The sequence below is a fragment of the Lepus europaeus genome, chromosome 12 (genome assembly GCF_033115175.1).
Source record: "Lepus europaeus isolate LE1 chromosome 12, mLepTim1.pri, whole genome shotgun sequence".
NCBI classification, from domain to species: domain Eukaryota; kingdom Metazoa; phylum Chordata; class Mammalia; order Lagomorpha; family Leporidae; genus Lepus; species Lepus europaeus.
In genome coordinates, this window is record NC_084838.1 from 60,252,695 (window position 1) to 60,279,048 (window position 26,354).

General features: G+C 43.1%; 1 protein-coding gene across 12 annotated transcripts in view; it reads left to right on the plus strand.

Annotated features, from left to right (window-relative positions):
• Window positions 1-26,354, plus strand: part of FREM1 (FRAS1 related extracellular matrix 1) — a 301,861-nt gene that overhangs the window by 146,737 nt on the left and 128,770 nt on the right. For all 12 annotated transcript variants that reach the window (XM_062208226.1, XM_062208223.1, XM_062208232.1 and 9 more), the window contains 4 exons: window positions 10,643-11,141; window positions 15,638-15,732; window positions 18,493-18,794; window positions 20,713-20,909. In XM_062208226.1, coding sequence (XP_062064210.1) covers window positions 10,908-11,141; window positions 15,638-15,732; window positions 18,493-18,794; window positions 20,713-20,909 — 828 coding nt within the window. In that variant the 5' untranslated portion in view covers window positions 10,643-10,907. The remainder of the gene's footprint in view (window positions 1-10,642; window positions 11,142-15,637; window positions 15,733-18,492; window positions 18,795-20,712; window positions 20,910-26,354) is intronic.

Here is a 26,354-nt window from a genome sequence, read left to right on the forward strand (position 1 = left end):
TTTTATTCAGCTATGGGTTTATGCTTGAAGCTCTAAAATTTGATTTGTAGGAATTACCTTGAAAATTCATTTGTATGAAAATTATGACTTTACATTTTTAAAAATACCATTAAGGAACTAAGTTTTCTTCCTGTTTCACCAACCACTCCTTTCCAGTCTTCTCTGCTTGTTCTTTTTATTTTATTATTTATTTACTTGAAAAGCAGAGAGACAGAAAAAGAGAGAGTGGGGCCAGAAGGGGAAGGAGGGAAGGAGGCAAGAGAAGGGAAGGGGAGGGAGGGAGAGAGAGAGGGAGAGAGAGAAATTGAGCTCTCATCCACTAGTTCACACCCCAGAGGCCTTCAGTGACAGGGGCTAGGGCTGGGCCAGGTCAGCACAGAATTGGGAACTCAATCCAGGTCACCCATGTGGGTGGTGGGACCCAACCTCTTGAGCCACTACCTGCTGCCTCCCAGAGTGGCATTAGTAGGAAGCTGGAGTGGAGCCAAGACTTGAACCCAGGCACTCTGATAGCAGCATCCCAACCAGCATGCCAACCACTGTGCCAAATGTTCAACCCATGATGATTTTGAAAATATGTCATGTAGTGGGTGTGTGGCACAATGGGTTAAGCCACCATTTGTGATGCCTACATCTTATATCGGAGTGCAGGTTTGAGTCCTGGCTACTTTGCTTTCCATCCAGCTTCCTACTAAATGTGCACCTCAGGAGGCAATAGATGATGGCTCAAATACTTGGGTCCCTGCCACCAATTTGTGAGAACTGGATGGAGTTCCTGACTAATGGCTTTGGCCTGGCCCAACCCTAGCTGTTGAGGGCATTTGGGGAATAATCTAGTGGATAGAAGAACTTTCTCTGACCCTCCTTCTCTCCCTTCCTCCTTCTTTTGCCTCCCCCTTTCTGTCACTCTCACCTTCAAGTAGATGAAAATTTTAAAAAATTACATAAAAAATTTCATGTTGACTCATAAGCTTATTCTGACTGGCATTTTAGAGATTTTTAAGTGAAGTAGAAGAAGAAAGTCTTCCTTGTTTCCCCCCCCCCCCACCATTCTAGGAAAGGATTGAAAATCTTTCCATGTATTTGGGTAGATAGGAATGAATTACTCCTGAGTGGACTAGTTTTTGCTTAAAATGCCATTTCTCGTTAGTTTTAGTTTTCTGCTTAAAGATCGTTAGAGTATTTGTAAGATCTAAACCTATGAATCAGGAGGTAATAGCATTAAGTCCTGGGAAGGCAGAAAGATGTCATTGCTGTGTCATCTTCTGTGGAATGCTGGTAGTTACCTGAGTCCATGATGAGAAGCAATTCAGGCCACATTAGAATTCTGCAGAAAGCAATGCAAGCAAACAAAAGCCAAGATAGATTTTTGATACTTGTATATCTGTGCCGAGCACTTGCCTTGTGCTGTGTAGCTACTATTGCAAGAATTCCAGAAAGGGAGAATAGTAAATACTATTCTCATCAGGGCACATCACTATCATCAGCCATCAAGAATTTCCATTGATTTGAGAATCTAGAGCACAGCTGAAATCCATTCTTGTTGGGCACAGATTTTCTCAGAATAATGAAAGTATCATGTTTATATCAACAAGGATAGGTACTCCTGCAGTTAAGCTGAATATGTCATTAAATTTTAATGTCTATCTCCCCTCTACCAAATGAAGTTTTTTTAAAAGATTTATTTATTTATTTGAAAGTCAGAGTTACACAGAGAGAGGAGCGGCGGAGAGAAAGAGAGAGGTCCTCCATTTGCTGGTTCACTCCCCAATTGGCTGCAACAGCTGGAGCTGTACCAATCTGAAGCCAAGAGCCAGGAGCTTCTTCTGGGTCTCCCACGTGGGTGTTGCAGCCCAAGGACTTGGGCAGTCTTCTGCTTTCCCAGGCCATAGCAGAGAGCTCCATTGGAAGTGGAGCAGCCGGGTCTTGAACTAGCGCCTATATGGGATGCCGGCGCTTCGGGCCGGGGCGTTAACCCGTTGTGCCACAGAGCCGGCCCCAAAATGAAATGTTACTCTTTTCTTTCATTTGGGAAATGTTGCAAGAAAGTTTGGTTAAACAAAGCCTAGGATTTTTTATAAGGAAGATTTCAAAGCAGGATGGTTTTCTACTTTTCAGAACTTTTTTTTTCACACACTTAATGGCATGTTAGGGTACACTTAGAATACAGGTTTTCCGCATGAAGTTGAAAGGTAATGTTGGGAAACTAGGAAGAGCAGAACTGACTTATAAGTGAGACATGAGGGTTTCAAAATACTAAGAAGCAGCTGAACCACACAAGCAAGACAAGACAGGAATTTTTTCTACTGCAGAATCAAATTAAGTTTTAGGCAGCTAAAAGCTTCCCTGGGGAATCTGAGTGCCTCTTCCTCTTCTCCTTCCACTTTTTTTTTTTTTTTTGACAGGCAGAGTGGACAGTGAGAGAGAGAGACAGAGAGAAATGTCTTCCTTTTGCCGTTGGTTCACCCTCCAATGGCCGCCACGGTTGGCTGATCCGATGGCAGGAGCCAGGGGCTTATCCTGGTCTCCCATGGGGTGCAGGACCCAAGGACTTGGGCCATCCTCCACTGCACTCCCTGGCCACAGCAGAGAGCTGGCCTGGAAGAGGGGCAACCGGGACAGGATCGGTGCCCCGACCGGGACTAGAACCCGGTGTGCTGGCGCCGCAAGGCGGAGGATTAGCCTAGTGAGCCACAGCGCCGGCCTTCTCCTTCCACTTCTAAGTACCTCCCATAACACTACTGACTCAATGGGTGCCCACTATAGTGATCCCAGCAAGCTGTGCTCAGATCTTGTGGCGGTGGGGGATGGGGGTAGGGTGGGGACCCAATAATGCATTGAGAAGGTGAAATTCTCAGGATGTGTGAGGCTTTACCATTAGAGGTGTTGTAAAGTAAACTCTGGCTGCTCTGGACATCCTAACTTTGTGTCAGAGACAAGACAACTTCACTATTTTGTTTAGGGGAGATGGAAGACCCATCCCCCACCTTTGATATCTTATTTGATTCAGAGTCTTGATGTGCTTTGCTACCATTCTGTATTTCTTTTTTATCCTCTCTGTGCATTATCCAAATTCTCTTCTTTCCCTTCCCCCACATCTTCTTGAAGCAAAAAATCAGCAGTATTGTCCATAAACAAGTGTTTTCCAATACCAACAAAAAATTACAGAAGCAATGTTAGAAATGTAAATAAAATGCAAATGAATTTTATCTGATTTTTTACATTTATTATTTATTTTGAAGGTGCAGAGAAATAGAGAGATCTTTCATCTGCTGATTCACTCTCCCAAATACCCACAACAGCTGGGCCTGGGCCAGGCCAAAGCCAGGAACATGGAAGTCCATCTGGGTATGGGTGGCAGGGACAGCTGCTGGAGTCCTCACTGGCCACCTTCTAGGATGTGCACATTGGTCAGAAGCTAGAGTCAGAAGCAGGGCCAGGACTCAGACACTGGCCATCTGACACAGGACACGGGTGTCACAAGTGGTGTCCTAACCACTGTGGCAAATGCCTACCCCTCTGTTTGATCTTTATTGCACCAAATTCTGCAGGTCTGATTGATCAAGGAGTTTTGTTTGATTTTGAATTTGGGAACTTTTATTCTTGTGTTCCTCCCTTCTCCCAATTGCATTGTTTCAGGTTGTTTTGAAATATTAGAATTCAGGGTGTTTTTTTTTTCAAATTATGTGTCCTGTCTTATGATTATGAGGATGAAAATGATAAAGTGGGTAAAACAACATACTCTATTTGAGGTTTATTGGATGTCGTTTTGTGCCTTGTTCAGCAAGGCCTAATTCCTGCCATGCTGTTTTTCCTGAGAAAGTTTTATTCTCATTCCTTTGCTGTTTTTTGTAATAACCTTACATCTATATGTGGCTTTATCATTAAGAAAATATTTCCACATAGATTATGTCTATTGTTGGTCGTACAGGGACAGTTTGGAAGTGGCAGGATGAAGCATCCCATTTATGAAAGACTAAATTGATGAATGACCAGCAGAGTGGGCTAATCCTGCCACAACACTGTGGTACATGGAATAATATAGATAGATTCCCTTCTCTTCCTCTCTCTGTCTTCCTGGTAAATGAATATTGGGAGCTTGGACGTTGATCTTATCTCCCAGTTGAAGACTTACTGTGCTACACTGCAGAATAAGTTATCACCCCACAGTTTATTAAGCACAAAAATTACAATCTTTACCTCATTAGTGGTAAAGCTAAATTAATACATAAACTTGAAACATAAAGTGTTTATGAAAGCTATAAAGTTCAGTTGTGGGTACTATTAAATCCCCCAAATAATAGTGAGTTTAGCAAGAAAGAAGTTATATTCTTTGCCAGATAAAATTCTCGAAGAATGGGCTGGTGTGGTGACTGCTTTGTACACACTCCAGAGACCCCAGCTCCTTCCTGCTTCCTGCCCACTTAATGGTGTAGCTCTGGTTTTCATGGGCAAGAGTGAGTAGCCTTAGGCTAGACAACAAGATGCATGGAAATACAAAGACAAAGGTGGGGCCGGCACAGTGGCACAGTAGGTTAATCCTCTACCTGTGGCACTAGCATCCCATATGGGCGCCATTTCTAGTCCTGGCTGCTCCTCTTCTGGTCCAGCTCTCTGCTATGGCCTGAGAAAGCAGTGGAAGATGGCCAAGGTCCTTGGGCCCCTGCACCCACATGGGAGACTGGGAAGAAGCTCCTGGCTTCGGATTGGTGCAGCTCCAGTCGTTGCGGCCATTTGGGGAGTGAACCAGCGGATGGAAGACCTTTCTGTGTCTCTCCCTCTCACTGTTTGTAACTCTACCTCTCAAATAAATAAATAAAATATTTTTAAAAAAAGACAAAGGGTTGAGGAACATAAGTAACTACTTCCTGAAGATGGTTTCTCAGAGCTGCCTTGTTACCTCGGTTCTCAAATTCCACTGGTGGGAATCTGGGTACCTGGCCACAGATAGCTGCAAGGGAGGCTGCAAAATACAGTACTTGACCTGGGTGATTAAGAACCTGGCTAAAAATTCTGTTTCTGCTGAAGGAGTTGAGAATGGATATTGTGGGACAAATGGACAGTCTTGTCACAGATAGAAATTGGAAAACAATCACTAAGATTCCCTAAGAGAAAGGAAGGAGACATTTGCCGTAATATCTTTAAAATGTATTGGAGGGCGAGTGTTGTGATGCAGAGCTGAGCTGCTGCTTGGGCCAAGCCCGTATTGGAGCACCTGGGAGCATGTTCTGCCTCTGCTTCCCAGCCAGCATCCTGGTAACGGCCCAGGGAGGCAGCAGATGATGGCTGAAGTAGTTGGGTTCCTACTCCTGACATGGGAGACTCAGGTGGAGTTTCTGGCTCCTGGCTTTGGCCTGGCCTAGCCCTGGGTGTTGCAGGCATTTGAGGAGAAAACCGGCAGATGGAAGATCTCTCTAATCTCTGTCTTCCCCCTCTCCCTCTGTTAGTCTGCCTTTCAAATAAATACAAATAAATAAATCTTTTAAAAAAATTAAAGAGGAGCATATTTGTCCTTCTAAATTGCTGACAAGGAACAGAATATTTTGATTGATTGCTCCATTTTAGTCCACATTGACTTTCTTATTAAAGCCGTGCTAAACCAAAACATATTTAAAGTCATGAAACACAAATTTCTGAAATATGGCAAAATTGTTTAGACTTCCTTTCATTGAGACTGATTTATTCACACTTGATAGCCAGTTCTGGCTCTGAAATGTGGAGGTGGCTGTGAGCTGCTGGGAATGGGGAGGAGGTCGGGCTGGACCACAGCAAGGCTGTGCAGGAATTCACCATATGGACCAAGGTCGGGAACTTAACTTGGGATCAAAGCCCCTGTTTGATGTGCCTTCATATAACCACAGGACTTCATGGGCTTCCAAGGGGATTTGTTTCAGCTGCTGGCTGACTGGTTGGTAGGAACACAGAATTCCAGGGCAACATGCATGTGGCCAGCTCTGCCAGGAACAGTTCTTGTGGAGCGTGACACACCCTGCCCACCAATTGTCTGAGCTGACTGTTGGGAGACTTTGCGCAGGGGCCTCTGCGTTTTGTAGTGTTCTTTGATTTCATGTGCGTTAACAGTCCACCCACTGAATGGGTGACTGCACTTGAGAAGAAAAATGCATCTGCCCTTTGTGTTTGATGGAGAATATATATATATATATATAATAAAATTTATACATAAATAAAATTTATTAAAATGCAAATAAAATAATTAAAATATATTTACTGTTTGAAAGAGTGACAGAGAAGAGAGAAAAAGGAGAGACAGAGATCTTCCAACTGCTGGTTCACTCCCCAAATAACCCCAACAGCCAGATCTGGGATAGGCTGGAGCCAGGTGCAAGGAACTCGACCCGGGTCTCCCACATGGGTGGCAGGGGCCCAAGTACTTGAGCCATCTTCTGCTGCCTTCCAGGGCTATTAGCAGGGAGCTGGATGGAAAACAGCAGGATCTAAGACTTGAACCAGTGCTCCTACGTGGGATGCTGTCATCGTGAGTAGCAGGTTACTCCAGTATACCACAACACTGACCCAGGAATTAATTACATTGATGATTTTTCTTAAATTGATTTTCAGTTAAGCAACGGAATGACCAAAGGATGTAAGATAGGTTTGGTGTACATTGACTTTGTCAGAGGATATGTCTTAATGTAAACTTTTAATCATAAAGCTGTTTGTTTAAAAAAATGTTTATTTTGAAGTTCCCTGCCAATATACTTTGGAAAAGCCTTCTAACATTGTAAAATTTCATTTAAGTTTCCCTTTACATCACACATATGTAATTTAACACAATTTTAATTAGTTCAGTCTGTTATAACAGAAATACCATAGATTAGGTGGCTCAAGTTTATTCCTCACAGAAATACACAGAAATGTACTCCTCACAGTTCCGAAGCTTAGGAAGTCTAAGATCAAGGTGCTGCTAGAGCTGGCAGAGGGCCAACTTCATGCCATCCATCCACATGACACAGAGCTCTGGTCTCCTTATTTCCTTATAAGAAATCTATCATGAGGACTCATGTAAACCCCGATGAAGGTGTGAGCTGCTGGCTTGGGCCTGACCCAACCCCAGCTGTTGCAGGTATTGGGCAGTGAACCAGTGGATGGATGATTGGTTGCTCTCTCTCCTCCCCCCATTTCTGTCATACATACACACATTATACATATATATATATGTGTGTGTGTGTGTGTGTGTGTGTTCATTTACTTTTTAAAAATAATTTATTTGAGAGGTAGAGTTAAAGACAGAAGGAGAAACAGAAAGGAAGGTCTTCCATCCGCTGGCTCACTCCCCAAATGATTGCAACAGCTGGAGCTGGGCCATCCAAAGCCAGGAGCCAGGAGCTTTTTCCAGGTTTCCCACGCAGGTGCAGGGATCTAAGCACTTGGGCCACCTTCTTCTGCATTCCCAGGCCATAGCAGAGAGCTGGATCAGAATAGGAGCAGGTGGGGCATGAAACAGTGCCCATATGGGATGCCTGAGCCAGCCCCTATTCTTTTATTGTTTAGAGAGAGACACAGATATCTCCCATCCACTTGTTCTTTCTCAAAATGCTTACAACTTGTTCTCTCCTGAATTGCCCACAATAGCTAGCACTGGGCCAGGCTGAAGCCTGGAGCTCAGCAGGAAGTGGAATTGGAAGTGAAGTTGGGCCGGTGCCGTGACTTAACAGGCTAATCCTCCACCTTGCGGTGCTGGCACACCGGGTTCTAGTCCCGGTTGGGGCGCCAGATTCTATCCCGGTTGCCCCTCTTCCAGGCCAGCTCTCTGCTGTGGCCCGGGAAGGCAGTGGAGGATGGCCCGAGTCCTTGGGCCCTGCACCCGCATGGGAGACCAGGAGAAGCACCTGGCTCCTGGCTTCAGATCAGCACGATGCGCCTGCCGCAGCGGCCATTGGAGGGTGAACCAACGGCAAAAAGGAAGACCTTTCTCTCTGTCTCTCTCACTATCCACTCTGCCTGTCAAAAAAAAAAAAAAAAAAAAAGTGAAGTTGGAACTTAACCCAGGCACTTTGAAATGGGGTGCAGCTTTCTAAATTGCTAGCACACACCTTGTTAGATGAGAAGTCATTGGAAATTTTGAGCAGAGAAGTGATATGGTTTACAGAACATTTGATAGGAGCTTTGGCTGCTATGCTGAGAAATGCTTAATGGGCATGCAAAAGTAGAAGCAATGAGATCAAACAGGAGGCTTTTTTTATCATCCAGTGGAATTAGTGGTGGCTTGGGTCAAGGTGACAACAGGAGAAGGAGGAAGTAGCTGGATTCTGGGTTTGTTTTGAAGGAAGAATATATTGAATTCCTATTTCTGTGTAGCAAATCACTACAAACTCTATGACTTAACACACACTTGCCATTTGTCATTTTCCAGAGGTCTGGGGTCTGCCATGGGTTAGCAAGGTTCTGTGTTTTGGTTGTCACCAGGCTGCTTTCCAAGAGTTGAATGGGTTCTTTTACCTGGAGGCTCCACTTAGGAAGAATCCACTTTCAAGCTCATGCAGACTGCCCGCAGAATTCATTTCCTTGAGGTCCTGGAGCTCACAGGGGCATGCTTGTTCAAGTTCAGCAGGAAAAGCCTCTAGCTGTAGTCTGAGTCTTCTCTCTAAAAACACGTGATCATGGGAGTGACATCCCTCACCTCTGATTATTCTATTGGTTGAAAGTGTCAAAAGTTCTGCTGGCACTCAAAGGGAAAGAACTTACGGATAGCAGGAGGCTGGGGATGACAGAGTTGGGGGGGAGAAAAAGAGATCTTCCATCCTCTGGTTCCCTCCTGAATGCCTACAACAGTCAAGGGCTGGGCCAGGCTGAAGCCAGGAGCCCAGAACTGCATCCACATCTCCCACATGACGGGGACTCATGCACTCGAGCTATCATCTGCCTCCTGGGATGTGCATTAGCAGGAAGATGGACAGGAGTGGAACACAGGACTGAACCCCAGGCTCTCTGGTATGGGATGCAGTCATCTTAAGTGGTGGCTTCACCACTGTGCCACCATACTCAAGATTTCAACATTTTTTTTTTTGCATCCAGATAAACATCTTTTTAATTCCGTTTTTCCATGAACATTTTGAGTATCCTCAAAGAGATAACATTCATGAAGCATACTACCTCTAATTTCCCATCTGTCAGTTTTCTTTACCATCCCATTACTAATGTTGAACAAATAAGCTGTTTATAAAGTCATAGAATATCCAGGTTTTTCTTCTGCCATCAGCTATATTTTCTTCAAACCTCTGCTAGGCTACAAGGCAAGCTGTGTAGCTTTCAAAGTGCTCTCAGGGTTGTTTTAGGATTTTTTTTTTTTTTATTTGAAAGGCAGAGAGAGAAACAGAGAAAGAAAGAAAGATCTTCTATTTGCTGATTCACTCCCTAAATGGCAACAACAGCCAAGGTTGGGCCAGGCCAAAGCCAGGAGCCTGGAACTTCACCTGGGTCTCTCAGCTGGCTGGGTGGCAGGGTCTATGCATTTGGGCCACAATCCATTGCTTTCCCAAGTGCGTTAGCAGGAAGTTGGGTCACAAGCAGAGCATCTGGGATAGTTTTCATGGTGAAGTCGTTGCCCTTGCAGGAGCTGAGGCGGTCAGGTTTGGCCACCGTAGTCAGTTTTTGCAGAGCCGCTGACACTCCTGCTTCCTTCATGTGTTCAGCGAAGCCTTTGTCCATCTTCCTAGCACCATGGCATGTGCAGGCAGGTGTGTGGAGTGGGCAGAGTCTGACATGGGGAATAAGGGCTACCAGAGGTATTTTTGTACACTCTTTTGACAAACAATGATTTTGGTATCCACTGGTTATACAGAGAAACTTCCTGGAATCCTTAAAGTATGAGGCTTTGCTATAGGCATAAGAAACTACCACGGATTCATCAAACATACCATGCACTTAAGGATGTGTTGCAGTACATTTCACCTTGGATAAAATCTTTTCAGTTCTTCCAGTAGAAGAAACAAAGGTTCCTTTATGAAGATTGAGTATGTAACAATGTAACTAGCATTGAGAATGGCAGCGGTGTGGGTACATACACCAAGTCATTAGCTGTGTGTGATCTAAAACCTTGTGCTCTCTTCCTAGTCTGTTCTATGTGTAAACTTGAGAGCTCACTTAGAAAAAATGTATTTTCTCCAATTTCCATTCAAGTGTGTGTTAGGTGTCTGCAATGCTCCATGAAGTCAGAATGGTGCCCCATGCGACAAATCGTTAAGCTTATTTCTTAATTGGGATGTATCGATTTAGAATTAATCACGTTCTCAAACATCATGCAAGTAATCCTATCAGCTGTCTGACGCCACTTAGATTATAGCCTCATTTAACAAGTGAGGAGAAAGCATTCAAGAGCTCAGCCACGTCCTCTGAACTCAGAGGACCCAGGGTGTACTTGGGCCACGGGACCACGGCATTGATTTCCTGCTCTGTCACGTCCAGTCTGGAAGCAGGGGCCCCAAGCAGGGCAGTGCAATGACTGCTTTGCCTTACAGATGGGCTTCGAGGTCAACCTAGTTGATTTGTTTTTAATTTAGCTGAAATTATAGGCTGGTTGTAAGATCCCTTTGTCAGGAGCAATCTTTTGAATAGCCGCACAAACCTTTGGTTTCTCTCTCTCTCTCCTTCTCTTTCCTCCCACCCCTTCTCCCATTTGCAGGATTAGGAAAGCTCTTGGGAGGCACATTAATCTGCCGGCGTTGTCAGGAGTGATCAGCGAGTTTTATTAAAAGCCCTGGGATTGCCTGAAAGGCCTCCTTGTCTGCGTCTGAAATGAAAGGGGTGTGCTAAGATCTCAGGGTGCATTGTGGGGACCCCTTGCCCTGCTCCTTGGGCTATGAGCTGACACTGCAGGAGGAAGCGCTGAGGCCCCCCTGGTGGCCGGGATTTCACCAGTGGACAGAAGCGAGTTGGCACCTGTCAGCATGAACCCTCTGAGCCGGGGTGGGCTGCATGTTTTGCTGCTGCTGCTGCTCCTGGGCTGGGCTAGCCCCACCTTCGTCAGTGTTAATCATGGCCTGAGAGTGATGAAGGGCAGCTCGGCCTTCCTGTCAGCAGATGACCTGAAGCTGGCCGTCCCCAAAGAGAAGGATGCCTGCAAAGTGGAAGTGGTGATGAATGAGCCAATCACCCAGAGAGTGGGCACGCTCACTCCCCAGGTAGGTCGTAGCCAAGCGTTCCTCTTCAGAAGTGTGCGTGATATGGGTCTGCAGCAGGGAGGGAAGGCAGGAGAATGAGTATGAAATGGTCTCCCCTCAACCAATCACAGGTGAGTGTTGTAAGGTGTTCCCATTTGACAGGAGGGTTGTAATTAGCATTATTTTTTTTTCTATGTGAGCTGAAACCTACTTTGGAACATTCTTGACTGATTTCACATGATAAGCCTGCAGCAGTCAGGATTTACTCCTAATTATGTTAACATCTGTGGAAGAAGTGAAGTTCAAGCTGACATGGAAGCATGTTTTTTTTTAATGTACTGTTTTAGCGAGTCTTTTCAATTTTTTCTCTTTTATTGACAAGAACTCTTATGTTTCTTTTAAAAATTATTATTATTTACATGAAAGACATTCAGACACTCACACAGAGAGAGGGAAAGAAAGAGAGTGCTCATCAGCTGGTTTACTTCCCAAATGCTGGTGATAGCTGGGACTAGGCCTGGTGCCAGGAACTCTGTCCAGGTCTCTATGTGGGTAGCAGAAACTCAGTTACTGGAGCCATGACTGCTGCTTCCCATGGTCTACACTGGTGGGAAGCTGGAGCCAGGAATCCCGCCCTGGCACTCCTATGTTGGGATTCGGATTTCTTAATGTCTGGACTAAACCATTGTCCCAGAACTCCTGTATATTTTAATGGCTGTTAGAACTTATGGAGTAGCTTATCATCTGGGAAAACTTGTAAAAGGCATTCGTATTTCTCATTTTAGGTACATTGCCACTCTATAAGATAGATCGGGAACAAAATGGGCCATTTCCCAGGAAATGGTGTGGGCAGTCACTTGTGTGATTTGCTCATTGGGTATTTCACTTGATCAATATATTTAGAAAGGGTAACATTTATTTAGAAGTATCTGGGTATGCAGAAGAGGAGAAGCAAAAGCTGTCTGTCTTCTAGTGGTATGTAGCTTAGACCTGGAGCCTGCACACCCCACTGAGCAAAACAAAAGTCCTGCCTTTCCCCAGACTCTCCTCAAGAGAAGGTAATTTGGAGATGATCTGTTGTGACCTAAGCCAGCCTCTGGGGTTATCCTCTCTTCACTGCAAATAGCCGGGCAGCTCTTAACATATATGGCAATACTCTGAATAATGAAATTGTGATTTCAGTGCATATTTTTAGTATGTTCTGATTGTTTGGCCTGCTCTAAGGAGCATAAAGGGATCCAAGGGACAAGAAGTTGGTGAAAACGTATTTGGTCATAAAGATTGAAGGTTGGAATAGATCTCCACATGGTCTCTGTCTCAAACTTTCTCTTGTTTTAAGGCAGAAATCCAGTTAATAGGTTATATGGCTAGAAGACACCCCTAAATACACTGATCCCCTAGTGAGCCATTGTTCATAATAACAAAGTAGAATTGTGTTTTGAATGCTCAGTGCACGTATTTTGAGAGGTAAAAATGACATCTCAAACGGATTTATGTCATCTAAAGCAGACAAATGATTTAATCTTCCAAAGCTTAGTCTGTGGTAAAAGTCTGTTAAAATGCGGAGTTTCATCACCCTTTTGCCAGATATTAGGATTTTATGTCATAGAGAATTCTGTGCAGTGGGAAAACTGTTTCTTGAACCACCAGGTGGCTGCTCCTATTTTTTCATTCTGTAAATCTGAACCAAAACAAGATTCTCAAGTATTTTCCTAAAAGACAGACAGACAGACACACACACACACACACTCACGCAGCGTGGGGTTTGGGGTGGGGGGAGGGAAAGTGCTTCCATTTGCTGGTTCACTTTCCAAATGCCTGCAATTGCTGGCACTAGGCAGGCTGAAGCTGGGAACCTAGAACTCAATCCAGGTTGCCCCAAGTACTTGAGCCATCACCACTGCCTATGAATTAGCAGGAAGCCAGGGTCATGAGCAAGAGCCAAGTTTTGAACCCAGGTACTCCAAAGTGGGCATCTTAGCTGGTGTCTTTACTCGTATATGTCCACCCTGCTTTTTGTTTATATTTTATTTTTTTAATTTATGCTTGGTTTTTAACTCCAACTAGTTCAGTCCTCCCTAGGGATTTATTTCTTATGGAGACTTTATACCCCAGTGAGCATGTGCTTGCACACATATACATACACACAGAGACCCTAAACATAAGAGCTTAATAGAAAGCCAGACTAGTAAGATGACTGTATTAACAACACCCTGCTGTGTAATGAACAGTTTCATTTGATTTGCACAGAAAATGTTTTGTTTAACATCTGTTCAATTAGTGCTTTCATTTCATTACTGAAGTTTGTCTTAGAACTAACAGGTTCATTTTCCTATTAGATATTTAGAAGGGAATTTCGATTGGTGCACACAGTTATCTACCTATTGTTTAGATAACCCTCTTGATAAAGTCAATTAGATGAGGTCAATGGCAGTATTTTTTTCTCATGTTCTAGGACAAGAGTTCCTCACACAGCACTTTTTTTTTTTTTTTTTTTTTGACAGGCAGAGTGGATAGTGAGAGAGACAGAGAGAAAGGTCTTCCTTTTTGCCGTTGGTTCACCCTCCAATGGCCGCTGCGGCCGGTGCATCTTGCTGATCCGAAGCCAGGAGCCAGATGCTTCTCCTGGTCTCCCATGCAGGTGCAGGGCCCAAGGACTCGGGCCATCCTCCACTGCCTTCCTGGGCCATAGGAGAGAGCTGGCCTGGAAGAGGGGCAACCGGGATAGAATCCGACGCCCCACACAGCACTTCTTACACCTGACTCAAAGCATGACATTTCCTGGAAGGAAAAACACCCAGCTTAATGCTGAACTTGCTATTTTGAGTAGGAAATACAGCAGTGATAAAGTATCTCTAGTTTGAACCAGTTTACTGTCATTAAAGTGAGTAATGAGTTAAGAATGTGTGACAATTTAATTATAAATTGTAATTGAAAAGCAGTTGAAGTGGAAAAAAACAAAGCAAGACAGTAATTAGAAAAGGATTTAGCTCTCCTTTGTTTTAGTTAGTAAATTTATGGACAATTATGGTTGTCGCCTTTTATAAAAGGAAAACATATTACAAAACATAAAACAGATGTTTCTTTTAACAAAGCAGATTGTCTCTTTATTACCATGACTATTTGTTGATGATATGGGGAAGGTCTTTTCTTTATCTCTTTCCTAGTTGTCAATTAAAAGGAGGAACCAATGATATCTATGGGAAAAGAAAGCCATTTGTTTTAGTGATGAAGGCTTCTTGGGATGGATTATGTCTGAACATGTTTGAAGTTGTAAAAAGTACAGATAGAACATGTGACCTCCATAGTGATGATGTGTGACTACCTCAAGACTGTCTCCCATGGCTCTACCAAGTCACGATGGGCAGAATGAAGCCATGAGCTGGGTGGCAGAGAAGATTCTTCTTTTAAAAACCAGGGTTCCCAAACTATAAGAGCAAAAATTTGGAATGAGGTGATATAGTTCATTATAACTTTATTTGAAGAGAGGAAATTGCCTTCAGAGTACTATTGATATCGTTGGTCATGTATGTTGTTATACAACTAACAGAAGCAGCTGTTCGCAAGCGTAGGAGAAATAGCTGTTGATCAGGGTTGACTCTGATCAACCACAATACTATCCATGTTCAGTGGCTCCATCTTTGAAAACAAACATGTTACTTGAAAAAAAAAATCAAAAATATAAAGAACAAATGCAGTGTGTTTGTGGGTGGTTTAAGACATGCATTTCCACACAGACACACTGACAGACTCTAAGTCAATTGCTATGAATGCCTGTAGGCAGTAAATAAAATTTTAATAAATGGAACCATATTTTAAATGCATAATTATTTAGAGACAGTCATCCATTAATTTATTTGCTTGATCTGCTTGGATTTTCATAATTTAGGTACTCTAAACAAGACCTAACTACGTAAACAGATGGTGAATGAGCATGAAGGAAGAGTAAAGGTGGTGACAAAGCACACACACACATGCACACACACACAACTAGTGGATTGTAGTTTCTCCAGGAAGTCTTTTTTTTTTTTTTTTTTAGTTGACAGATTTTATTTTCTGATTTGATAGAATATTTCAGATTTTTACAGGACCATAGAACAAAACCGTGGTTTATGTTTTATGATTTACATAGATGCCTTTATGTAGTTTTTTTTTAAACTTTTATTTAATGAATATAAATTTCCAATGTACAGCTTATGGATTACAATGGCTTCCCCCTCCCATAACTTCCCTCCCACCTGCAACCCTCCCCTTTCCCGCTCGCTCTCCCCTTCCATTCACATCAAGATTCATTTTCAATTCTCTTTATATACAGAAGATCAATTTAGTGTATATTAAGTAAAGATTTCAACAGTTTGCACCCACATAGCAACACAAAGTGAAACATACTGTTTGAGTACTAGTTATAGCATTAAATCACAATGAACAGCTTATTGAAGTCTTTTAATGCTAGAAATGAGAAAATGAAACCTGGTACCAATTTCTTATAGACATTTCCCTTTCTTCATGCAAACTAGGTTTTTGATTGCCATTTCCTTCCCAATGAAGTAAAGTATACACACAACGGCTGCCCACTTCTTGATGAAGACACAGTGAAGCTCAGACTTTACAGGTATGTGGCACAGGAACATGGCTCAATTCTTGCCAGATGATCATTCTGTGTACTTCTTAGGGCTTCCCTGTGGTTTTTACCATGAAGAGACCTGGTAGATTCTTAACAGGAAAGGAATCACTAGAAATGGGAGACTCATGTGGCTAAAACAAAGATTGCAGCCAACTTTCAATGATCTTCATTTGTAAGATCCTCTTTGGGAGCATTTCTGACAAGTTAGATCTATTCTGTTTCCCTTTAGTGTTCTTGTACAGGTATGTCTGATATTCCAATCCACTGCTTACGATGAGAAAAATTACAAACTAAAAATTCTAAGTGAGAATTAAGAATAAATACCTCAAAATTGAATGGGTCCTTTTTATTATTACTTGCTTAGTTGTAAGAAATACAATATCTTCCTCTTTAAAAATTTTTTGATTTGATTTGATGGAGAAAGAGGCGGGGAGATTGATTCATTCCCCCAAAGCCTGTAGTGACTGGGCTGGGGCTCAAGCATGGAGCCCGGAATTCAATCCAGGTCTCCTATGTGGGTGTCAGGAATCCAATTACTTGAGCCATCTCTTGCTACCTCTCAAGGTCTGTATTAGCAGGAAATTGGAAGCAAAGAGTGGAGCCGGGCATCAAACCCTGGTACTTTGGTATGGGGTGCAGACGCCTTAACTGGCATCCTAACTGGGGACAAATGCCTACCCCTTCTCCATTTTTAAGTGCGGTAAGTCATGAAAATGTTTTAAAAGTCAATTATAAACCTAAAGCATGATTGCATGACCCAGCAGTTCCCCTGTTAGCTATATGTACAAGAGAAATAAAAATCTGTTTATAAAAGATTTTGTACATAGATGTGCATTGTAGCATTATCCAAGAAGTTGAACCAACCCAACTGATGAAAGGATAAACAAAATGTGTTATATCATACAATGGAATACCTTAAAAAGAAATGAAATATTCATTTGTGCTAACACATGGTTGAACCTTGCAAACATTATGTTAAGTGAAAGAAGCAAGATCCAAAATGTCACACTGTAGGCATCTATGAATATGAAGTGTTCAGAATGTGCAAATCCATAAAGACAGAAAGCGGACTAGTGATTGCCTGGTGCTCTGCACGGGGCATAAGAAAAGGAGACGAGGAGACATGGTCGCTGATGCTGCAGAATAGCAAGTGCCTAAAGAGACAAGAACTGAATGCTGGGCTCAGAAACGAAGCATCAGCCACAGATTTCTTATGCAGCTGTAAAATCAGCACACAGAGCTGTCTGATCTTGCAAAGATTTTCACCTTAAAAACCAGACATCAATGAATTTACCTGGAAGGGCTGGAAAAAAGCTGATGAATTCTGGCTGCTCCCACTTCTTCTTAAGTTTTGAAGGGGCTCGGAGGTTGGAAGAGCATACATGGAGGGCAGCGTTAGAGGAGCCAGGAGCTGGAAGAAGGTCTCAAACCCAGGTACTCCAAAATGAGACATGGGCATTTCAAACCACTAGGCCAAACGCCTGTCCCTTATTATAGATTTTTAAAGAGACCGAATGAAATACTGCTGTAGAGTTTAGCAGAGTGCCTGGGCCATAATAAAAGCATGTCCATTTGCAGCTGCACGGTTGATACACTCTCATTCCTCCTGAATTTTCTCCCTGCAGGAAGAATGACAGCCCCCTTACTAAATCTGCAAATGTCCTGAGGATGATGTTTCTAGAGGGCTGAAAGGAGTGGGAGTAATAGTGCCCAGACTAGATTTCAGTGACCATCCACATAGTGGTGTTTCTGATGAGCACACAGCCTGATACCTCCAAAAGTCCTTAGCCATTACTGCTGTGTTAAAACTCAACTGATAGGGGCCAGCATTGTGGCCTAGTGGCTTAGGCTGTCTCCGACAATGCTGACATCCCATATGGGTACTGATTTGAGTCCCAGCTGCTACCTGCTAATATGCCTGGGAAAACAGTGGATGATGGCCCAAGTGTTTGGGACCCTGCACCCAAAGACCTGGAAGAAGCTCCTGGCTTCACCCTGGCCCAACCTTGGCTGTTGTGGTCATTTGGGGAGTGAACCAGTGGGTAGAAGATTAGAAGATTCTTTCTGGGACCAGTACCATGGCTCACTTGGTTAATCTTCCGCCTGCGGTGCCGGCATCCCATCTGGGCACCGGGTTCTAGTCCTAGCTGCTCCTCTTCCAGTCCAGCTCTCTGCTGTGGCCCAGGAAGGCAGTGGAGGATGGCCCAGATGTTTGGGCCGCTGCACCCACATGGGAGACCAGGAGGAAGCACCTGGCTCCTAGCTTCAGATTGGCTCAGCACGCCGGCCATATCGGCCATCTGGGGAGTGAACCAACAGAAGGAAGACCTTTCTCTCTCTCTCTCTCACTAATTCTGCCTGTCAAATAAATAAATAAAATATTCATTCATTCTTTCTTTCTTTCTCTCTCTCTCTCTTTCTCTTTCTCTCTCTCCTTTTAAATAAATCTTTAAAAAATAAATGAATATTAAACTCAATCCATAAAGGCTTGACACTGTGCTACAAGTGTGACTGAACTCTTAGCAATGATTAAACACCAATGTGGGTGGCGAGTTTGAGAGCAAGTGTTCAAGGAAAGATGGTTGAAGGAGGAAGTGACAGAAAAGGCACTCACATCAAAGTGAAGAAGAGAACAGGGAGGTTGGGAGCAGAGTTGAACCAGATGCTAACTTGACCCAGATTGTGTGAAGGTCAGGCTTCATGGGTGAGCATCGATGAACACACACCTGTGCTCTGCTCTCTCCACAGATTTACTGAAACAGACACCTTCACGGAAACCTTTGTCCTGCGGGTCTACCTGCTGGAACCAGACTGTAACATCATCCGTATGAGTGACAATGCACTGGAGGTGTCTGAATTCTACGGCTTGTCCCGAGCAATCGACAAGAACCTACTCAGATTTGAATATGACAGGATGGCTAGCTTGGAATGTACCATCAGGCTGGACCCTGTGAAGACTCGGTTGCCAGCACATGGCCAGATGGTTCTGGTGGAGTCTTGGCCAGAAGAACCCCGTGGAGATCAGCCACATGGTTTTTTCCCTGAGTCCCGTATGCTATCTATTTATTATTGTTACTTGAGAGGCAGAGAGAAAGAGAGAGGGCTCCCTTTTACTGGTTTGCTCTACAAATGCCTGCAAAAACCGAGGCCAGGCCTGGGGCCAAAGCTGGGAGCCTGGAACACAATCCAGGTTTCTCATGTAGCTGGCATGGACCCAATTACTTGAACCATCACCATTGCCGCCTGGGGTCTGCACTGGGCAGAAGTCTGAGTCAGGAGCTGGGGCTAGGACTCAAACCCAGGCACTCTAATGTGAGGTGTCCGAACTGCTAGGCTAAATGCCTGCTCCTTGTATTATATCTTTTAATACATATGTGAATATTATAAAAACTGATAAAAATATCTACAAATGGTTGTTTTACCTCCATGAAAGCGTCTACTTATACATTTTTTTCCAGCTCATTGAAAAGTATGGTATAGTGGTTAAGAGCATGGACTTTGGAATCAGAAAGACCTGGATTTGAAAACTGCCTTTGAAACTCATTTTCTGTATGATTTCAGTTATTAACCAATCTAAGTCTCTGCAGGAGGGGAAAGGATAATGCTGCAGGAAAGGAGTAAATGAGACACACGTACACAAAATGCTTAATACAGCACCTGGCTCAGAGGATATACATTATTGTCAGGTGGTATCTGTAGCAAGAATCAGAGCAATAGTAACTGTAGCTGGTGTATTTATTGTTATTGGAGTATGAGGAATTTTGAAGTAGAGCTAACTAGCAGCCATGGTTTAAATCAGGGAGGGTTGATAATATCCCTTCTGTTATTTATTCAAACAGTATATCTGAGTACCACCTATTTGCAAAATAGTGTTCTGGGAACTATCGAAAGAAATGTAAGCAATAATCATAGTCATAATATGATATCTTCACATAATACCTTAAATTTGGATAGAAGTTTACAGCTAAAGACACACTTAAACATAATCATCTCATTTTTGTCTTTCCAATCCTGAGGTTGAGAAAAAGAGTTATCTAGTTTGTACATCAGGGAAATGAGATTCAAAAAATAAGTGTCCTATATGAGTATCCAATGCCCATTAAGAATGAAAAATACAATAGAGGGGAGGCATGACCACTACAGGGGAGACAGTTAAGGTTTTCATTAAGTTAGGATAGGGTGCTCAAAGAATATGTAAGCGACGTGTTAGTAAAAAAGACTAGCTGGGCCTAGAAGGAGATGCAGGATTTGAGTGGTAAGCACACTGGGGAGGAGCTTCAGTGAGCAGGGCAGTGGGTAGAGATGGTGTGATGGAGCTGAGGAAGCTGATGCTGTCAAGGAAGCCTGGAGGGCCTGTGGAAGGCCTGCAGTGAGCTGGGCCTCCTTGTAAGAGATGCTCGAGCACCAGAAAACGTATTCTGCTATTTATCTCAGTGTAGTGATTGGAGGGCAAGGGCCTCATGAGACACAGGGCAACTGTTCTGTTTGTTTGTATAAAGATTTATTTATTTGAAAGGATTACTGAAAGAGAGGGAGAGGTGGAGTGAGAGGGAGATAGGGGAAGAGAGAGATCATCTCTCTGCAGGTTCAATTCCAGATGACTGCCATGGCTGGGGCTGGGCCAACCCAAAGCCAGGAGCCAGGGGCTTCTTCTGGATCTCCCACATGGGTGGCAGGGGCCCAGGCACCTTCCAGACCATTAACAGGGTGCTGGGGCCGGAGTGGGGCAGCCGGAACTCCTTGAACCAGCACCCATGTGGGATGCTGGTGTTGCCCCAAACTGGTTTTTTTTTTTTTATGTAAAGGAAATCAGAAGCTTCCAGAATAATGACATCTGATTCAGAGAATGGCTGGAGGAGACACAGGAGGATTCCCGGGGAATCGGTGTCCAGGGGAGGGTGGATTGGGTTTAAATTTTAGAGCCAGTATACTTGGGTGACTGTATTTATCCAGTGCTGTACATCCTAGGTCTGGGGACAGAACTGAAGTGTCCAGGTGGCCGCTGTACCCTGGGGCTGAAGAGAATAGGAAGTCTCAGCATGAGCTGTGAGGAGTTCCTGCTGATGGGGCTTCGCTATCACCATACAGCTCCCCCTTCGCCCAACGTTGACTACATCTCCATCCAGCTGCAGCTCACAGACAGCAGGAGTAATATGGTGTACAAGGTAGGGTTTGGGGTCACGTCAATATCCCCAGCTGAATCAAAGTGAGAGAACCAGTCCCAAGGGGGTGCCTGTGCTGGTGCCCGTGTCAGGGACTGTCCTGTGCTACTGTGGGTGGAACTGTCAGGTGACTCATGGGAGCTGCAGGCATCTTTACTCTGTCAAGAAGGGCTTAAAGCAGCAGCTCGTCTGTAATGTGAGTGAATAGCTCTCCTCCTGCACTTCTGGCTCTTCATCACTAACGCAACCTGGGAAGGACTGGGCTAACCCTCTTCCCTCTTGACCCCCAGGACTCATCAGCTTATCACTGACCTCTGGTAACACCCCACTGATACCTTTTTTCCTTCTTGAAACCAGGGGGTCCATGCTGGGAGGGAGGCCACAGGAAGTTAGGAGGGAAGGGACATTCAGTCCCATTTTTATGGTTGTGCAGATGAAATCATTTTCACCCATGCAGGTTTTGGGATGGAGGGCTGGGTCATGCAGGTCACAGGCTGCCAAAGGCCTCCCCCATCTTCCAGTTTCTTTGAAACTTCCCCATTCTTCCTCCTCTGAGATCTTCATACCCAAATGATGACAGGAAGTGAAATGAATTTGTATGAGATATTTAATGCATTATTCTCCTAATTCACACATTCTATAATTTACTTGGGAAATTGGGGCCAACTGTAGACCTGCTGAAATGATTCAGATTTTGTGCTTGACATGAGATGATCCAGGAGGACTTGTGGAGGGACCTCTCTCTTTCACAATCTGGTTTCTCAAGTAGGATTTCTCCCAGGAGTCCAGTCAAATATTGACTTTTTACCCCCAGGCACTGGTAAGATGAGGAGTGAGAAGGAAACAATACAACAGGATCATAGAATTTTAGAATGGAGACCTGGGATAAAATTTCCAGTCTGGTCAAATTGATCAGGTAAATCATTTGGAAAGCTTTTTAAAGGATAGATTTCTGAATCCAATATTAACAGTTAAGGGCATGCACACTGGTCCCAGGTTGCTTGGGCTCATACATCTCCATAACTAGCTTTGTGACTTTGAGTTTTAATGTCTCATTTTATTCATCTTGAAATGGGGTTAATAGTACTCACTTCATAGAATGAGAGGATTAGAGACGATGTGTATAAAGTGCTTGACAAAAAGACTGGCACATCATAAGCATCCACATATTTTGCTGGTCCAAAAGTCACCCAGTGAAAAACTGGTATGGAACAGGGTTGCGATTGCTTTGACCAAGTCTCTTGTTTATAAGTGGTGGCACGGAGAAATGAGGCACCCTGCCCAAATATACACAGGTGTTTTATAGCTGGGGCAGGGCTGCAATTCCAGGTACACTGATTATTAGTACATGTTTTCTGCTTGTTTCAACATGAACCTTCTATCACTTTTAATGATTTCTTTTTTTCATAAAAAAAAAATTGAACCATTTAGTGTTCTGATTTTCTTTTTTTCCTGACTACTTTCAGTTAGGGCATTCTTTGTATTTTTAGATCTGCTGTATTGGGAGGTTGCTGCTTTAAATGTCCTTCTTGCCTTATTTGTCATTCACCTATTCTGCAGTCAATTTGGCATGTCATAAACAGACTCATTTGTGGACATAAAAATAATATGTTTACTGCAGGTAATAGGGGGGACTTTAAAAACACAGAAAGCAAAATAAGAGGAAATAAACTGTATTTCTATCCTTATATGTACACACAAAGACAGTGGGAGGACACACACTAGAGTTGGTTTTGTTTTATGGAATTCAGTTGACAATATATATGAAGCATTTGTACTCATCCCTTTATTACTTTTATGGTTGTACAGTCCATCCTCATTGTATGACTGAATGACATTTTCCCATAATTTCTTATGGATTTTTGAAGGTCTTTTCTTTCATGTGTACCTTTGTTAATTCACCTAAACCAAATTTTGCTATGCATTGAAGTATGTGAAACAATTGTTTTCCAAGTAGCCCAAATTTTCCACACTATTTGTTGAACAAGTAACTTGGTTCCCATTGATTTTAGATGATTCTTCTATTGTGTAGAAAGGTACGGATACAAGGTCTGCTGTTTCAGGGCTAGCTCTTTTGTTTCCTATACTTGTGCCAGTACCGTATCTATTGTTCGAAATATAATATATCTGTAATCTACTTTCATGTCTTCTAGACACGTTCTTCCTCATTAGTCTGATTCAATTTTTTTCTTTCAAAATTTTCATAGTCATTCTCCCTATTCTTGTTTCTGGATAAACAGTTAAATCATTTGTATTAGTTTTTTTTTTTTTTAAACCAAAGATGTTTAACAATATTGGATTAGAACCATAGATTATTTTGGGGAAGAATTGAAATATCAGAACATTAGAAATGAGGCACCTTCCTTCCTCTGGGCAAATTCTCTTTCATGTGCTTCTCTAAAGATTAAAGTTTTCTTCATGTAAGTTGAGCACATTTATTAAGTCCATCCAGTTTGTTTTTGCAAAAATAGAATCTTTTTCACCCGTTATATGTTCTCATTGGTTATTGATGATAAACATGAAAGCTAATTTTTGGTGTAATTTTCTTTTTCTGGCTTCTTTCCTGAATCCAGTTATTTTAAGAAATTTTCAATTCTTTGGGCTTTTAAAGACCATAATTATATCATTCACTAATGATGATAATTGTGTCTTTTCTTTTTCTATAATTATTCCTCTTATTTTGGCTCTATTTCCCATTGGTTTGGGCAGAACAGTATTAAATATAATGTTTACAAGAGTCATTGTCTTATATGTTTGATCAATATCAACTGTCCATGTTGTCCTTTTTAATGAACTCATCTTGAGTTCATCTTTGTTTGAAACTAATATGACCATTCTGCATTTTTCTTTACATGTAAATGTGGATCATCCTTTTAACCTTTTTATGTAGTTTCAAGGATCTTTTCTGTAAGGTACATGCAATGGATATTTTCATTGAATTTCAGAGTATTTGTCCATATTTGTAGGTATACCCAGGATTTTCTGTGATCATTTTATGCTTTCTTGCTAATTAAAATATTTTTTTCTTATAAAATGTTATTTTCTTTGTCTTTATCGTACTTGAAAGTATTTTATCTTATTGGGTTTAATTTTAATGGACTTTTTAAAAGCTATTCTTCTTTTAAAAATAATTATTGGGGCCAGCAGCAGGTTAAAGCCCCAGCCTGTGGTGCTGGCATCCCATATGGGCGCTGGTTTGAGTCCCGGCTGCTCCACTTCCAATCCGGCTCACTGCTAATGCACCTGGGAAAGCAGTGCAGGATTGCCCAAGCACTAGGGCCCCTGCACCCACGTGAACCCACATGGCAGACCCAGAAGCTCCTGGCTCCCAGATTGGCTCAGCTCTGGCTGTTGTGGCCATTTGGGGAGTGAGCCAGTGGATAGAAGACCTCTCTCTCTCTCTTTCTCTCTTTCTCTCTCTCTCTCTCTCTCTCTCCCTCCCTCCCTCCCTCCCTCCCCGTGTGTGTGTGTGTCTGTGTGTACATCTCTCTGTAACTCTTTCAAATAAATAAACATTTTAAAAAATTATTTATTTGAAAAGCAGAGAGAGATTCCATCTATCTGATGACCCCCAAGATGGCCACAATAGCCAGCAGCCAGGCAGAAACCAGGAGCTGGTAACTCCATCCTGATCTTCCATGTTGGTGGCAGGGACCCAAGCACCTGGATCACCTTCTGCTGTCTTCCTGAGTGCACCAACAGGAAGCTGGGTGTGAAATGGAGCACTAGGGACTCAAACTGGCACTCTGATATAGGACGTTTGTATCACAAAGCTACTTATCTAGCTGCACCACAATGATGGCCCCTATCTTATTTGGATTTAATTTCAAATTTTGAAAAACTATTCTTTATATGTGTAGTAGTTCAAAAAAATCTAATGAAGTCCCCAGGCTGCTACCTATGCACAATGAGGATTGATCCAGTTGGTCCTTTCTCTGGGAACTGCCTACCCTCTAGAGTCCTAGCATAGGATTTTTATACCTTATTATTTCTTGTATCATCCCTCTTCTATGTAAGTGCTTCTGATGTGTGTATCTGCTTAATTAACATGTTCAAAATAACATGTTTGTTTTGACTTAACTCTAGAACTGGTCTCAGTGTTCAGTTCCAGTCATTCTAAATCGTGACTTGTCATTTCTTGAGTTTTCAAATCATGGGTCTTCAATAATTTTCTTCCAGTGGCACATGGAGAGTAGACATTGTAAGCCCTGGAGTGCCTCAGTAGGTCATTCAGTGACCTTCATCTGCCATGAGTGAGAAGAGGAGATGTGGATTATCTTCTCCTGCTCTTCTCTCTTCTCCAAAGCTTTTCTGGCTCATCTCTGGTCTCTGGCTCATTTCAGGCTGGTGCAGGGATGGTTTGGGCGAGTGTTGGAGAGAGAGGTCTTATTTGATCAGGCACTGCTAGATGGCTTCTTTGTCTCAGGGTAATTTTCCTGGGGCCTTTCACTCACAGCTCTCATCTTCAGAGGATGCGTTTCCTAGGTGCCCACCGCATTCTCTTCAGTAGCCCCAAGGATATGATTTCCATCTACAGTTTCTTTACTACTGGGTTTTTTTTTCTTCTCAAAGAAAGATAATCCCCTAAATGTTAGGGTCCAGGATGACCCCCCAAAAAAATGCTACCCTACTTGGCCCATATCTGGAAGCACTTACGGGCCCTCTGTGCTGCAAACAAGGACAGTTGGATCTAGCCAAGCCACTGTTCCTCTTCTGCTTCCAGCCACTGCACTTCCTCAGGAATGAGCCCAGAGCCAGTCCTCTGCGTGCGCCACCTGTGGGAAGCACAGTTTAAGGCTGAGCTCAAGGAAGCTGCTCTCCTGACATTTGAGATTGGCACTGTCCCACACTTCCTGCTTCGTGAGGTGTGCGGTATTGGGGTCTGGGAAATGACTCAGCGCCGCACCCCTTCCTCCAAATTTCTCTTACTTCTCCCAAACTTTTCATATTCTTATAGTTCTAGACAATTTGTGTTGTAAGTTTTGCATGTAGTTTCTGTCCACATTTATATTAAAATCTAATGTCTCTTTGTTGGAAATTCAGTTGAGACGGAACCAAGAAGAATTCAATTTTTAACATTCTGTTAGATACACATGACAACTCCCTAGGCTAATATCCAATGTTCAGCTGTATTGCACTAAAGTGACCTTAATCATTGAGACTGGTACTATTTTTTTTTTAAGATTTATGTATTTGAAAGGCAGAGTTACAGAGAAAGAGGGAGGGAGACACACACAGAGAGAGATCTTCCATTTGCTGGGCCAATTGAAAGCCAGGATCCAGGAGTTTCATCTGGGTCTGCCATGTGGGTGCAGGGGCCCAAGTACTTGGGCCATCTTCTGCTGATTTCCCAGGCACATTAGGAGGGAGCTGGATCGGAAGTGGGGCAGCTGAGATGCTGGTGCTGCAGATGGCAGTTTAACCTGCTGTGCCACAGGGTCAGCCCTG